This window comes from Bufo bufo, chromosome 5 (assembly GCF_905171765.1).
Source record: "Bufo bufo chromosome 5, aBufBuf1.1, whole genome shotgun sequence".
Taxonomy (NCBI): domain Eukaryota; kingdom Metazoa; phylum Chordata; class Amphibia; order Anura; family Bufonidae; genus Bufo; species Bufo bufo.
The window spans coordinates 137,611,002-137,626,476 of record NC_053393.1 but is presented as its reverse complement, the minus strand read 5'-3'; the positions used below and the strand labels follow the sequence as shown (position 1 = coordinate 137,626,476).

General features: G+C 38.7%; 1 protein-coding gene across 1 annotated transcript in view; it reads left to right on the top strand.

The window, feature by feature from the left end:
- The window catches only part of SNTG1 (syntrophin gamma 1), a gene marked incomplete at its 3' end in the record, with an annotated part of 293,950 nt that overhangs the window by 8,106 nt on the left and 270,369 nt on the right, over positions 1-15,475 (top strand). The window contains exon 3 of the mRNA XM_040433887.1: positions 5,927-5,983. Coding sequence (XP_040289821.1) covers positions 5,927-5,983 — 57 coding nt within the window. The remainder of the gene's footprint in view (positions 1-5,926; positions 5,984-15,475) is intronic.

Here is a 15,475-nt window from a genome sequence, read left to right as displayed (position 1 = left end):
GTATCGCCGCGTCCGTGACAACCTGCTCTATAAAATTACCACATGATCTAACCTGTCAGATGAATGTTGTAAATAACAAAAAAAAACGTGCCAAAAAAGCTATTTCTTGTTACCTTGCCGCACAAAAAGTGTAATATAGAGCAACCAAAAATCATATGTACCCTAAACTAGTACCAACAAAACTGCCACCCTATCCCTTAGTTTCTAAAATGGGGTCACTGTTTTGGAGTTTCTACTCTGGGGGAGCATCAGGGGGGCTTCAAATGGGACATGGTGTAAAAAAAAACAGTCCAGCAAAACCTGCCTTCCAAAAACCGTATGGCATTCCTTTCCTTCTGCGCCCTGCCGTGTGCCCGTACAGCTGTTTACGACCACATATGGGGTGTTTCTGTAAACTACAGAATCAGGGCCATAAATATTGAGTTTTGTTTGGCTGTTAACCCTTGCTTTGTAACTGGAAAAAAAATATTAAAATGGAAAATCTGCCAAAAATGTGAAATTTTGAAATTGTGTCTCTATTTTCCATTAAATCTTGTGCAACACCTAAAGGGTTAACAAAGTTTGTAAAATCAGTTTTGAATACCTTGAGGGGTGTAGTTTCTTAGATGGGGTCACTTTTATGGAGTTTCTACTCTAGGGGTGCATCAGGGGGGCTTCAAATGGGACATGGTGTCAAAAAAACAGTCCAGCAAAACCTGCCTTCCAAAAACCAAACGGCGCACCTTTCACTCTACGCCCTACTGTGTGGCCGTACAGTAGTTTACGGCCACATATGGGGTGTTTCTGTGAACAGCAGAGTCAGGGCAATAAAGATACAGTCTTGTTTGGCTGTTAACCCTTGCTTTGTTAGTGGAAAAAATCGGTTAAAATTGAAAATTAGGCAAAAAAATGAAATTCTCAAATTTCATCTCCATTTGCCAATAACTCTTGTGCAACACCTAAAGGGTTAACAACGTATGTAAAATCAGTTTTGAATACCTTGAGGGGTGTAGTTTCTTAGATGGGGTCACTTTTAGGGAGTTTCTCCTCTAGGGGTGCATCAGGGGGCTTCAAATGGGACATGGTGTAAATAAATCAGTCCATAAAAATCAGCCTTCCAAAAACCATACGGCGCACCTTTCACTCTACGCCCCGCTGTGTGGCCGTACAGTAGTTTACGGCCACATATTGGGTGTTTCTGTAAACGGCAGAGTCAGGGCAATAAAGATACAGTCTTGTTTGGCTGTTAACTGTTGCTTTGTTAGTGGAAAAAATGGGTTAAAATGAAAAATTAGACAAAAAAATGAAATTCTCAAATTTCCTCCCCATTTGCCAATAACTCTTGTGCAACACCTAAAGGGTTAACAATGTATGCAAAATCAGTTTTGAATACCTTGAAGGGTGTAGTTTCTTAGATGGGGTCATTTTTGGGTGGTTTCTATTATGTAAGCCTCGCAAAGTGACTTCAGACCTGAACTGGTCCCTAAAAATTGAGTTTTTGTAAATTTCTGAAAAATTTCAAGATTTGCTTCTAAACTTCTAAGCCTTATAACTTCCCCAAAAAATAAAATATCATTCCCAAAACAATTCAAACATGAAGTAGACATATGGGGAATGTAAAGTCATCACAATTTTTTGGGGTATTACTATGTATTACAGAAGTAGAGAAACTGAAACTTTGAAATTTGCAAATTTTTCCAAATTTTTGGTAAATTAGGTATTTTTTTGTGCAAAAAAAATATTTTTTTTTACTTCATTTTACCAGTGTCATGAAGTACAATATGTGACGAAAAAACAATCTCAGAATGGCCTGGATAAGTCAAAGCGTTTTAAAGTTATTAGCACTTAAAGTGACACTGGTCAGATTTCCAAAAAATGGCCTGGTCCTTAAGGTGAAAATGAGCCCGGTCCTTAAGGGGTTAAGGACCTTGCCATTTTTCACCTTAGGCCTTTTTTGCAAATCTGACATGTGTCACTTGATGTGGTGATAACTTTAAAACGCTTCTACTTATCCAAGCCATTCTGAAATTGTTTTCTCGTCGCATATTGTAGTTCATAACAGTGGTAAATTTGAGTCAAAATATATAATTTTTATTTTAAAAAAATACGTATTTACCAAAAATGTGGAAAAATTTGCAATTTTCAACATTTGTATGCTTTGAAAACACATAGTGATACCTCCTAAATAGCAATTACTTTACATTTCCCATTTGTCTAAATCATGATTGGATCATTTTGAAAATACATTTTCTTTTTTTGGGACTTTAGAAGGTTTAGAACTTTATAAGCAAATCTTGAAATTTTTCTGAAAATTTCCAAAACCCACTTTTTAAGGACCAGTTCAGATATGAAGTTACTTTGTGAGGCTTACGTAATAGAAACCACCCATTTTAGAAACTACACCCCTCAAGGTATTCAAAACATATTTTGCAAACTTTGTTAACCCTTTAGGTGTTCCACAAGAATTAAAGGAAAATGGAGATGAAATTTCAGAATTTCACTTTTTTGGCAGATTTTCTATTTTAATATTTTTTTTTCCCAGTAACCAAGCAAGGGTTAACAGCCAAACAAAACTCATTTTATCCTGATTTTGTAGTTTACAGAAACACCCCATATGTGGTGGTAAACAGCTGCACGGGCACACGGCAGGGCGCAGAAGAAAAGGAATGCCATTTGGTTTTTGGAAGGCAGGTTTCACTGGCATAATTTTAAGTTGCCATGTCACATTTGAAGACCCCCTGAGTAGAAGCACCCCTACAGTAGAAACTCCAAAAAAGACCCCATTTTGGAAACTACGGGATAAGGTGGCAGTTTTGTTGGTACTAGTGGAGGGTACATATGATTTTGGTTGCTCTATATTACACTTTTTATGAGGCAAGGTAACAAAAAATAGTTGTTTTGGCACCGTTTTTAATTTTTGTCATTTACAATGTACATCTGACAGGTTAGATCATATGGAATTGTTATAGAACAGGTTGTTACAAACGTGACAATACCAAATTTGCTACTTTTTTTGGTTTTGTTTCAGTTTTACATAATAAAACATTATTTTTTTTAAATGCATTTTTAGTGTCCCCATATTCTGAAAGCCATAGTTTTTTAGTTTTTTGGGGTGACTATCTTATGTAGGGGCTCATTCCTTTCGGTTACAGTTTAATTGGTACTATTTTAGGGTGCATATGACTTTTTGATCGCTTTTGTGATGTGATGTAAACTTTTTATTTTTTTAATTTTTTTACAGTGTTCATCTGAGGGGTTAGGTCATGTGGTATTTTTATAGAGCAGGTTGTTACGGAGGTGGCAATACCCAATATGTCTACTTTTTTTGTTTATTTAAGTTCTACACAATAACAGCATTTTTGAAATAAACCAAAAAAAATCATGTTTTAGTATCTCCATATTCTGAGAGTCATAGATTTTTTTTGTTTTTTTGGGTGATTGTCTTAGGTAGGGTCTCATTTTTTGCAGGATGAGATGACGGTTTGATTGGTATGATTTTGTGTGCATATGACTTTTTGATCGCTTGGTATTACAATTTTTGTGATGTAAGGTGACAAAAATTGCTTTTTTTTAGCACAGCTTTTATTATATTTATTTTTTTACGGTGTTGACCAGACGGGGTGGATCATGTAATATTTTTATAGAGCAGGTTGTTATGCATGTGGTGATACCAAATATGTCTGTTTTTTATTTATTTTTTTCTATCTCTTTTTATGGGAAAGGGGCTTTTTTAATTAAAACTTTAATTTTATTGTTAAAAAACTTTTTTTCACTTTTATTATTTTTTTTATTTTTGTCCCACTATGGTACTTCAACATTACAGAGTCTGATCCCAGTTTCAATGTAGCACAATACATATTTGAAATCTACTTAAGCATTATGACTTATAATACTCTGTATCCCATCCTGCTTTGCTACACTTAGATGTTGACAATAAAGGAAACACCTTGAAGTAATAACCAATATGGAGAGGAACAATCTTTAATGCATTCAGTATGTAGTTAACCTTTGACACTTAATATGTACCTTTGACCAACTCATATCAGTGGTGTAATATTGATTACCAAAGTTAATTTAAGGGAGAGAAATTCGGGCTTCTAAAGCGAAAAGAAAAAAAAATGTTGGCTCTCCAATACAAAAATTGTAGGTTGGTTGTTCAAGAAAACTCTGAAGTGGAAGATTTTTTTATCAAATTGTTAAAGGTGTATTCCAGGAATAACTAAAACAAATACACAACAGAGAATGGCCAAATATACAGAAAAGCAATGGACTTTATTAATCTGCAAGGTGATCTGGACTGGCAGCACTACAGTGTTGTAGAAAATTAAAAGATCTACTGTTGATTTGTCTTCAGTATTGTATACAGCGCTGTGTACTGAACACCAATTAGGGACACCTTCAGAGTCAGTTTCTTAATTTTGAAAAAGTGTTATAAGAAAAAAAGAGAATAAGAAAAAAACTATTTTTCATCAGACCTCAGATGAGACTCTCGATCTTCATCAGACCTCAGTTTAGACTCCCAATCTTTATCAGATCCCAGATCAGACCCCCAATCTTCATTAGACTTCAGATCAGACCACCAATCTTCTTCAGACCTCAGATCAGACCCCCAATCTTCATCAGACTTCAGATCAGACCCTCAATCTTCATCAGACCTTGGATTAGGCCCCCAATTTTCATCAGACCTCAAAAAAGACCTCCAATCTTCATCAGACCTCAGATCAGACCCCCAGTCTTCATGAGACCTCAGAATAGGCCACCAATCTTCATAATGGAAATGCTCATTAGTAACAATTAGGTCTTAAATCCTGGCCCTGGATTGCACGATTCACTTTTTTTATCTGATTTTTATAAAGCATGAAAATATGGTAATTATAAACGCTTACCATACACTTAAAAATTGCAGCTACTGTTTAAATGCCTGCCCCCTCCTTTAAAATTAATTTGATTCAGTGTCGTGTAAAGGGAATACAGCTGATAAGATATCAGTTGTGTGTGATAATGGAGCAAAGTAAAAGTACGGAGAGGAGGACGGACACAGCAGTCTGTTGTGGGGCTCTAGGAATGTAGCAGACTACTGCTACTCATTAGCCACATCTCCCACCTGTCCATCCTCCTTTCTTTACTCTCACTTTGCTCCATTACCACTCACGGTTAATATCTTATCAGTATGTAAGATGGTAATTTATTACATTCAGACTGGTTAGGAGAGCTGAGAGAACTCTTTAGCTCACTGCACTGAACTTTCAATGTTTTCTGTCCCAGCTTAGTTATGAGAACAGTTTTTTTTTTATTGTGCTAGTAGAAGAGTCAACATTTTATTTATCCTGATGTTTGTCCCCTAGAGAAAACAAGACATTATAAATAATGAAAGCTATTTATGTATTTATGTATTTTTAGTAATTGTATTTTTTTAATTCCCAGGGAACCCCTTTAAACTTCCTTAAAACTTGCGGTGACTGGAACGTTGCCTTTAAAGGAAATGTGTCACCAAAAATGTTATCCGCCAGTTAAAAACCAGATAGTAATTTAGTCTAATCTGTTTATATTTTTTGATTCTAGATTTTTTTTATTCTTTTTCCTGTACATAATTATGGGGGCAGCCATCTTGCCTGAGCTGTTCTTAACAGCATTTACAAAGCATTAAGAAAATTGAGTTTTGTAGGCATGCTCTGTGACCCATGCAGAGGTCATTATACAAGGAAAGAATAGATAAAGTCTGACCATCACCTATTGTGAATGGATGATGATTTCATTACAGGCTGGATTAAAATGAATTAACTGCAGTAAAGTGAACTGTATAAATCAAGAAGTGGCGCCAAAAATAAGACATAGTGGCCAGAGCGAAAACTGCAGGGTTTTTGGTTTTAGTTTAAATATAAAAAGTGACATGGAAAATTATATTTTTAAATTGATTAATAGAATATACTCCAAATTCTCATTCTAGGAAAGAACAGTAGCAATACGAAGACAAACTGTAGGGGGATTTGGACTCAGCATCAAGGTACAGTATGTATATTTTAAGCATTATTTAAATATCAAAATAGACCTGTATGAATATAGATGCTACATTAAGGCCTCATGCACATGGCTGTTGCCCGGCCATGCCCCTATTGCGCCCCACAAACAGAGGGTCTGCAATATGCATCGGCCGTGTGCTCACCACATAATGGATTCCAGAATCCAGAAGGTGCCGTACGGAACAAAAATTTTTTATATTTTTTGCGGTGCGGACGGATCACAGACCCATTCAAGTTAAAATGGTCTGGATCCGTCTGTGAAATCCGAATGGATGTTGCCCGTGCATTGGAGACCGCAAATTGCATGAGGGCTAAGAGTCTGTCTGTGAAGACTTTGTGCTGTGAATGTATCTAAAAGTGAGAAATTACACACTATCCTTAGCAGACAAAAACATTTATAATAGCAATGTTTATTTACATAGCACCACCATATTCCACAGTTCTTCACACAATTCCGAAGGTGCATGTACAAAATTTACATCACAGGATTGCAGGCTAACATACAAATGAGACACTAGGAGAAGGGTCCTGATCACAAGAGCCTAACATCCATGAGAGTTAAACTTTAAATGGGTTATTCGGTTTCAAGCATAAACCTGGCAGTTGCAGGCAAATCAATGAAATAACGAAAGAAGCATTACTTACCAATTAGGTTTAGGGTGCTGCTTATGTTCTCTCCACTAGACTTTGTTTATCTGGCTGCAGGGATTACATTATCAACACGTGACGACTGCGGCCAAAGCCATTAAGAAATACTTATTTTATTATTTTAGCGCATTGACAACCCCTTTAAGTTATGATGGCATACTGTAGCAAGATATTATTAATTTCCCCTCTATTTTAAGTAGCAATGTACATTTATTTTATCATTATGCCAAATTTCCAGGTCAAATTTTATAAATCTGACATGCATCACTTTATATGGTAATAGCTTTGGAACACTTTTATTTATCCAAGCCATTCTGAGATTGTTTTCTCGTGACACATTCTACTTCATGATAGTCATAAATTTGAGTCAATATATTTCACCTTTATTTATGAAAAAATCCCAAATTTACCAAAAAGTTTGAAAAATTAGCAATTTTCAAAATTTCAATTTCTCTGCTTTTAAAACAGAAAGTGATTCCTCATAAATGATTTATTACTTAACATTCCCCATATTTCTACTTTATGTTGGCATCATTTTGGAAATGTCATTTTATTTTTTAGGACGTTAGAAGGCTTAGAAATTTAGAAGCAATTCTTAAAATTTTTAAGAAAATTTCTAAAACCCACTTTTTAAGGACCAGTTCAGATCTGAAGTCACTTTGTGAGGCTTACATAGTGGAAACCCCCATAAACAACCCCATTGTAGAAACTACACCCCTCAAGTTACTCAAAACTGATTTTACTAACTTTTTTAACCCTTTAGGTGTTCCACAAGAATTAAAGGAAAATGGAGAATACATTTCTAAATTTTACTTTTTTGGCAGATTTTCCATTTTATTCCATTTTTTTCTTTAACACATTGAGGGTTAACAGCCAAACAAAACTCAATATTTATTACCGTGATTCTGCGGTTTACAGAAACACCCCACATGTGGTCATAAACTGATGTAAGGGCGCACGGCAGGGCGCAGAAGAAAAGGAGCGCTGCATAGTTTTTGGAAGGCAGATTTTGCTGGACTGTTTTTTAGATGCCATGTCCCATTTAAAGCCCCCCTGATGCACCCCTACAGTAGAAACTCTCAAAAAGTGACCCTATTTTGGAAACTGGGGGATAAGGTGCCAGATTTATTGGTACTATTTTGGGTACATATGATTTTTAATTGCTCTATATTAAGTTTTTTGTGAGGCAAGGTAACCAAAAAATAGCTGTTTTGGCACCGTTTTGTTATTTTAAATATTTTACAAGATTCATCTGACAGGGTAGATCATGTGCTATTTTTATAGAGCAGGTTGTTACAGACGCAGTGATATCAAATATGTTTACTTTCTTTGTTTGTTTGTTTCAGTTTTAAATAATAAAGCATTTTTGAAAAAGAAATTATGTTTTTGTGTGTCCATTTTCTGAACGCCATATATTTTTTATTTTTTTGTCGATCGTCTTGTGCAGAGGCTCTTTTTTGCAGAAAGAATTGAGGTTTTTATTGGTACCATTTTTGGGTACATAGGATTTTTTGATCATTCATTATTACACTTTATTACACTTTATGACAAAAAAATTGGCTGTTTTGGAACAGTTTTTATTTATTTATTTTTACAGCGTTCATCTGAGGGGTTAGGTCATGTGACAGTTTTATAGAGCATATCGTTACGGACGTGGCGATACCCAATATGTCTACTTTTTCGTATTTATTTAAGTTTTACACAATAATAGCATTTTTGAAACCCAAAAAATGATGTTTTAGTGTATCCATAGTCTGAGAGCCATAGCTTTTTTATTTTTTGGGTGATTTTCTAAAATAGGGTATTATTTTTTGTGGGATGAGGTGATGGCTTGATTGGTATTATTTTTGGGGGCATATGCCTTTTTGATCGCTTGGTGTTGCACTTTTTGTGATGTAAGGTGAAAAAAATAGCTTTTTGGCACAGTTTTTATTTTTTATTTTTTACGGTGTTCACCTGAGGGGTTAGGTCATGTGATATTTTTATCGAGCATTTTGTTACGGACGCGCCAATACCTAATATGTACACAAAAAAAATTAGAGAGAGCCATAGCTTTTTTATTTTTTGAGCGATTTTCTTATGTAGGGTCTCATTTTTTTGCGGGATGAGGTGACAGTTTTATTGGTACCATTTTGTGGAACATACGCCTTTTTGATCGCTCGGTGTTGCACTTTTTGTGGTGTAAGGTGCCAAAAATGGCTTTTATTTTTTATTTTTTATGGTGTTTATCGGACGGGGTCGATCATGTGATATATTTATAAAGACTGTTGTTACGGACACGGTGATACCTAATATGTGTATTTTATTTTTATTTTTCATTTTTTATAGGAAAAGCCAATTTATTTATTTAAATTACATTTTTATTTATTTATTTATTTTTACTTTTATTATTTTGATTTTTTTTTTTATCAAGTCCCACTTGGATCTTGAAGATCCAGTGGGGCTGATGGCTGTACTATACTTTGCAATGCTTTTGCATTGCAAAGTACAATACTATCAAATGTCCTGTAGATGTCAACACGTTGCAAAAGCGCCCGGTTGCTATGGCAACCATCGGGCGCTGCAATTACAGCGCGGCAGCCCCGATGGTTGAGAGAGGGAGCCCCCTCCCTCTATAAACCACATGGATGCCGCTACCGCGGCATCTAAGGGGTTACAGCAGAGTGTCAGCATACAGCTTTGGGGGCAGGATGCACATCGGGGCAGCGCTGTAAAGGGGGGGGCATGGCCAGCAGGAGGGGGCACATTTGGGGGTCAGATGCATGCATGGGAGGACCGCATCAGGGGTACAATACATGGATGGGGGGCGGGGATCGCATCAGAGGCAGGGCTCACAGGAAGGGTGGGGGGTTGGAGGAGCACAGGAAGGGGGCAAAGATCGGGGGCACAGATCGGGGGGCTTCATTACACATTACCTGATTTCAGGCTCTGATCTGCAGAGTGCAGATCAGAGTCTGAAACCGGCATTTTAACACTGCCGCGATCCGATTGGTTAGTCTGCACAGACTAACCAATCGGATCGATTGCCGGCAAGGGACCACTCTGATTGGTCCCTTGCCGGCATTACTAGACTGTATGCTGTCCGTGACAGCAGCAGGGCAGGGGCAGAAGCTTTAATCCAAGCGCTTTGCAGCGCTTGGATTAAAGAACTGCCTGACGTCTATACACGTGGTAGCTGAACGGGGCATGTGCAAATATCACATATATAGACGGATTGCAGTCGGGAAGGGGTTAATGATCTAAGATGAAGATCTATCTGTGGCAGGCGCAGCACTATGAAGTGCCTTTTGCGCTGTGGCATTAGAAGAATTTTGATTTCTCAGACTTTTAGTCTAATTACTCTGTAATTCCTCTAGCGCCGTTCTATGGAAACAGTAGGTATAAAGAGCACACCAAATGCTTGAAATAACTTCTTTATTAACTTCAACTTTTCTTCATATATAACACTGCCGCCTCCACAGCAGATAGTCCATGTACAGTACAGACCAAAAGTTTGGACACACCTTCTCATTCAAAGAGTTTTCTTTATTTTCATGACTCTGAAGGCATCAAAACTATGAATTAACACATGTGGAATTATATACATAACAAACGTCATATTCTAGGTTCTTCAAAGTAGCCACCCCATCACTCTCCTTCATGGTCAAATAGCCCTTACTTTCAAAGTTTTCCCAATTTTTCGGCTGACTGACTGACCTTCATTTCTTTATAACACATGTGGAATTATATACATAACAAACAAGTGTGAAACAACTGAAAATATGTCATATTCTAGGTTCTTCAAAGTAGCCACCTTTTGCTTTGATTACTGCTTTGCACACTCTTGACATTCTCTTGATGAGCTTCAAGAGGTAGTCCCCTGAAATGGTCTTCGAACAGTCTTGAAGGAGTTCCCAGAGATGCTTAGCACCTGTTGGCCCTTTTGCCTTCACTCTGCGGTCCAGCTCATCCCAAACCATCTCGATTGGGTTCAGGTCCGGTGACTGTGGAGGCCAGGTCATCTGGCGCAGCACCCCATCACTCTCCTTCATGGTCAAATAGCCTTTACTTTCAAAGTTTTCCCAATTTTTCGGCTGACTGACTGACCTTCATTTCTTAAAGTAATGATGGCCACTCGTTTTTCTTTACTTAGCTGTTTTTTTCTTGCTATAATACAAATTCTAACAGTCTATTCAGTAGGACTATCAGCTGTGTATCCACCTGACTTCTCCTCAATGCAACTGATGGTCCCAACCCTATTTATAAGGCAAGAAATCCCACTTATTAAACCTGACAGGGCACACCTGTGAAGTGAAAACCATTTCAGGGGACTACCTCATCAAGAGAATGCCAAGAGTGTGCAAAGCAGTAATCAAAGCAAAAGGTGGCTACTTTGAAGAATCTAGAATATGACATATTTTCAGTTGTTTCACAGTTGTTTGTTATGTATATAATTCCACATGTGTTAATTCATAGTTTTGATGCCTTCAGTGTGAATCTACAATTTTCATAGTCATGAAAATAAAGAAAACTCTTTGAATGAGGTGTGTCCAAACTTTTGGTCTGTACTGTACATAACACATATTGAAAAGATATCACAAAATGGCGGTATGATTAAGATGGTGGTTCAACTGTTTAATCTTATCATTCAACATAAAATGGTGGATATATTTCTCTCTTGAGTATCTGTACTCTCACTTTAAATTATTTAAGTACTTTATGATCTCTCTGAGAGGTATATCGGAGGTTAAACAAATAATTCTACTGCAGATTGCAGTTTGATTTTGCAATTTGTATGGATTGTATGATTGCAATTTGTATGGAATCTGGTTTGTATGCTTGCAATTTGTAGCTTGCAATTTGTATTTGCAATTGGAGGAACTGTAAGTAAACACACATATAACTGGTTCAGTATACAATTCTAATCACTATGCTAACAGTAGGAACATTATATAACTGTTTTAAATACCTATTTTGGCCTCTGCTTCCATAAAAACACAGCTCTCAGTGGAGTGAATGTCTCTTCAGCTCCTGTCTCCCCAGACAGGCTGTGTGTGAGGCTGGATGTGATTGGTGAAAATTCTTGCTGTGTGAGAAGCTGGCTGTGATTGGTCTATACTTCTGCCCAGCAACAACATATTAACACTAAGCTTTCTGTTGTTCCTGCTGTGTCACTGAGATTACCTTAGATTACAAAATGAATCTTAAAGGCATATTATCTTTTTCTGCTTCTATGAACACAAAATATAACAGTTATATGACATCCAAAACATGATGCCACAGTAAAAAACTCTGCTTTTGTCTTTAACACATAAACATAGGAACTGTATTAAGGTTATTAGCAGGTTTAGCTGTATACACATACAAGGCATATTAACAAACTAGGACAAGTCTTAGCTGGCCAGCTACACTATCTGGTACTGATTTTCTTTAAAGGGGTTGTTTGAGTTAAATAAAAACTTAGGCAACCCCTGTAAATGGCATAAAATAACAAAAGCAAAGATACTCTAACTCATTTTCTCCCTTGCTTCTTCCTGCACTGAGCTCATGTCTTTGCTGCTGCTCTTTGTTTTCCTGGATACAGTGGGGATGTTCTATGCACACAGGTCACCACTGGCCTCAGCAGAGCCATCCCATGAACAGCTGAGACCAGTGATTGGCTTCAGGATGACCTGTGTGTATATAACGTCACTACGGCAGCCAGGAAGTTGATGTCAACAGTGGGAGGACCGGAGCTCAGCGTGGGAAGAAGCAGGGGAGGAAACAGGTGAGTATCCATTTTTTTTTTCATTTTAGGCCAATTACAGGGGTTGCCTGAGTTTTTACAAAACTTGGACAACCGCATTAACTATGTATTTATCACCACTCAAAAAAGTGTGAAATATCATATTACCTTTGTTCTTCTTTTTCCCACTGTTACTGTAGCTCCGTGGTCAGATATTCACATCATTATTTTTGGTGCCTGACTATTGGTATACTAATGGTGTCAACTGGGTGGTCCTAATGCAGCTGCCCATTATCCATTAGGTGTGAACATTCCTTGCTCTATTTTTGTTACCTGTAATCAAATCAAAAATCACAGATAATTTACAACTTGAACTGTGAACGGGGAAAATGATTCTTGATTCTTAATTTTACTATAATTTTGATCAGCGCACTTTTTTCCCATGTCATTAGGCTTCTTCATTAACATACACCTTTGCATACAATGGAACTTTATGAAACATCTTTAATCAAAGAAGGAAAATTATCTGCGTGCTAATTAACAAATGCTAAGCCCACCTAGTGCGTGTCCATGCACTGTACCTATAATGAGAACATGTATTTTACATTAATTTTAACTAAAAATAAGAACATTTATACCTACATAGCAATTTTGCTTGTTTTAGTATAAAATAGCATGCTCTTAAAGTTTTACGGAAGAGAGAATCCATTAACGTGTTCTGTTTCCCCTGAGGTTAAAATAAGATGTTAAAATTATCACTAAACATGTAGGGGACATTTGTCAAGGCCAGCATTTTGTATGCCAGTATTAATCTCTGCCCGGCTTGTGTGAGATATGCAATAGTGTTCATCGAGCATGATCGGCCGAACACTCGATGCTCGGCACATGGCGGTATTCGGCCAAATACCTTATATGCTCGAGCGCAATGCTCGAGTCTCCTCCCCGCACGTTTTTCTGCTGCTATGCAGCCAATAAACGTGCAGTTTAGTACTGCCTGTTCACTGTAATGCCGTAGCCATGTTGGTTACTGGCATTACAGTGATTGGCTGGCCGAAACGCGTCATCGGGTGCTATATAGCATCCGATGACACGTGTTCAGCTCAGTGTTAGTCAGGGAGAGCTGTGCTGAAGAATGGAAAGATAGTGTAGGGAGTGAAATATTTTTTTTTTAAGTTTCAAAACTTGTCAGAGACCCAAAAGTCCTTTTAAGGACTATTTGTCACGACTGTGACTGATCCAGACAGGTCTGGGAGGAGAAGGTCGCAGCGACTTGCTACTCGCGATAGCTTGTGAGTTTGCTCCATGGTTCAGGGTATGTCATCCGGGTTTTGCCTTGTGAACCTTTTTGTCCTGACTGGGAGTTTGTAGGCATCCTTCTCAGGTGAGTCCTGTCTGCCACTCCCAGCTACTATATTAGTTTCAGTTTCACTTGCAGTCATTGCCAGATATAGTCCTTACTTCCAGTTCTATTCTGACCTTTGAAGGAGATCGTTTGATGGTGTTGCTGTGGAGCTCTTGTCCGGCGTGGACTGTCGTGATTGGGATCGCCTTCTCTGCTCGTGACTGGATAAGTCTATCTCTGCTATAGTTTGTTTGTTGCTGTCTTCCCCTGCTGTTCTCCTAGACATGAGTGATGGTGACTAGTGCTCCCATCGGCCTTTCCCCACTCTAGGCTTGTTAGGGTGACTGAGGGTTTAGGCATCCTGCTCGTCGCACGGGTTCACACCCCGTCTAGGGTATCAGGGCAGACAGGTGCCAGCTTAGGGTTAGTCAGGGGTGGCCATACTATTCCCATCCGTAGATAAGGGTCCCCCTTCCCCTCCGTCTGGTGCGACACGACTGCTGCTGGGATAGCGGTCGTGACAGTATATCTGGCCTTTTAAAAAAAAAATAATAAAATGTGACATTTCTTTTTTTTTTTTTTTGCTTGCTGTTTTGCTTTGTATTTTTCTGTTCCACTATGGATCCGGTTACGGTTTTGGCTAAACAATTACAGGGATTATCCCTTGAAGTGGCAGGATTAAAAGCAACAGTGCTGCAGCAGCAATCCTTGGGTTCCACCGTTGCTACGGGAAACCAAGGTACTCCTGAGCCCAAAGTGGCTTTACCTGATAGGTTCTCAGGAGGGAGAGACCAATTTGTAACCTTCAGAGAAGCTTGCAAATTGTTCTTCAGGTTACGCCCTAGATCCTCTGGCAGTGAGGAACAACGGGTGGGCATTGTAATTTCTCTCCTGCAAGGAGATCCGCAGGCTTGGGCTTTCTCCCTACCATCAGACTCTCTGGCCTTACGATCAGTGGAGGAGTTTTTTGAAGCCCTGGGTCTCGTATATGATGACCCGGACAGGGTCTCACAGGCTGAGTCTAAGCTACGTAGACTTCGGCAAGAGAACCGGTTGGCTGAACTATATTGTTCCAAATTCCGTAGGTGGGCTACTGATACGTTATGGAACGACTCGGCCCTTAGGAGTCAGTTCTGCCAGGGGTTGTCTGAAAAATTAAAAGACGCGCTGGCGGTATACGAGGTCCCTGGGTCTCTGGAGGCTGCTATGTCTCTGTCCATAAGAATCGACAGACGACTCAGGGAGAGACTATTCAATTTTACGGAGGCCTCTATAGGGCAGGGATCGGTTTGTTATGATCCAGTCGAACCAATGCAAATAGGGGGCGCCACTAGACGGGTGAATCTTCCTAAGTTCCGCCGTAGGTCAGAGGTTTGTTTTCGTTGTGGGGGGAGGGGTCATTTTTTAAAGGTTTGTCCCTCAGAACCCAAGAGACCACAAACAAAGGAGCCGCCGGAAAACTAGAGTCCCCAGATTGTGCAGAGGATAACAGTCTGGGCGTATTCGTTTCCTCCATACGCATGTCTCAGTTTTTGTTGTCCGCTACCGTCGAGGCGGGCAATAAGACTGAGATCTGTTCCGTCTTTTTGGACAGTGGGGCGGGGGTCAACTTGGTGGATTCACGGTTTGCTCAGGCTCTGGGTTTTACTCCAGAACCGATACGCAGAACTATTCCTGTTTTTGCCATCGACTCCTCCCCTCTTACTCAGAGAGAGTTAACTCAGATCATCCATAATATCCATCTGCAGGTAGGGGACCTCCATAAAGAGCATATCTCTTGTT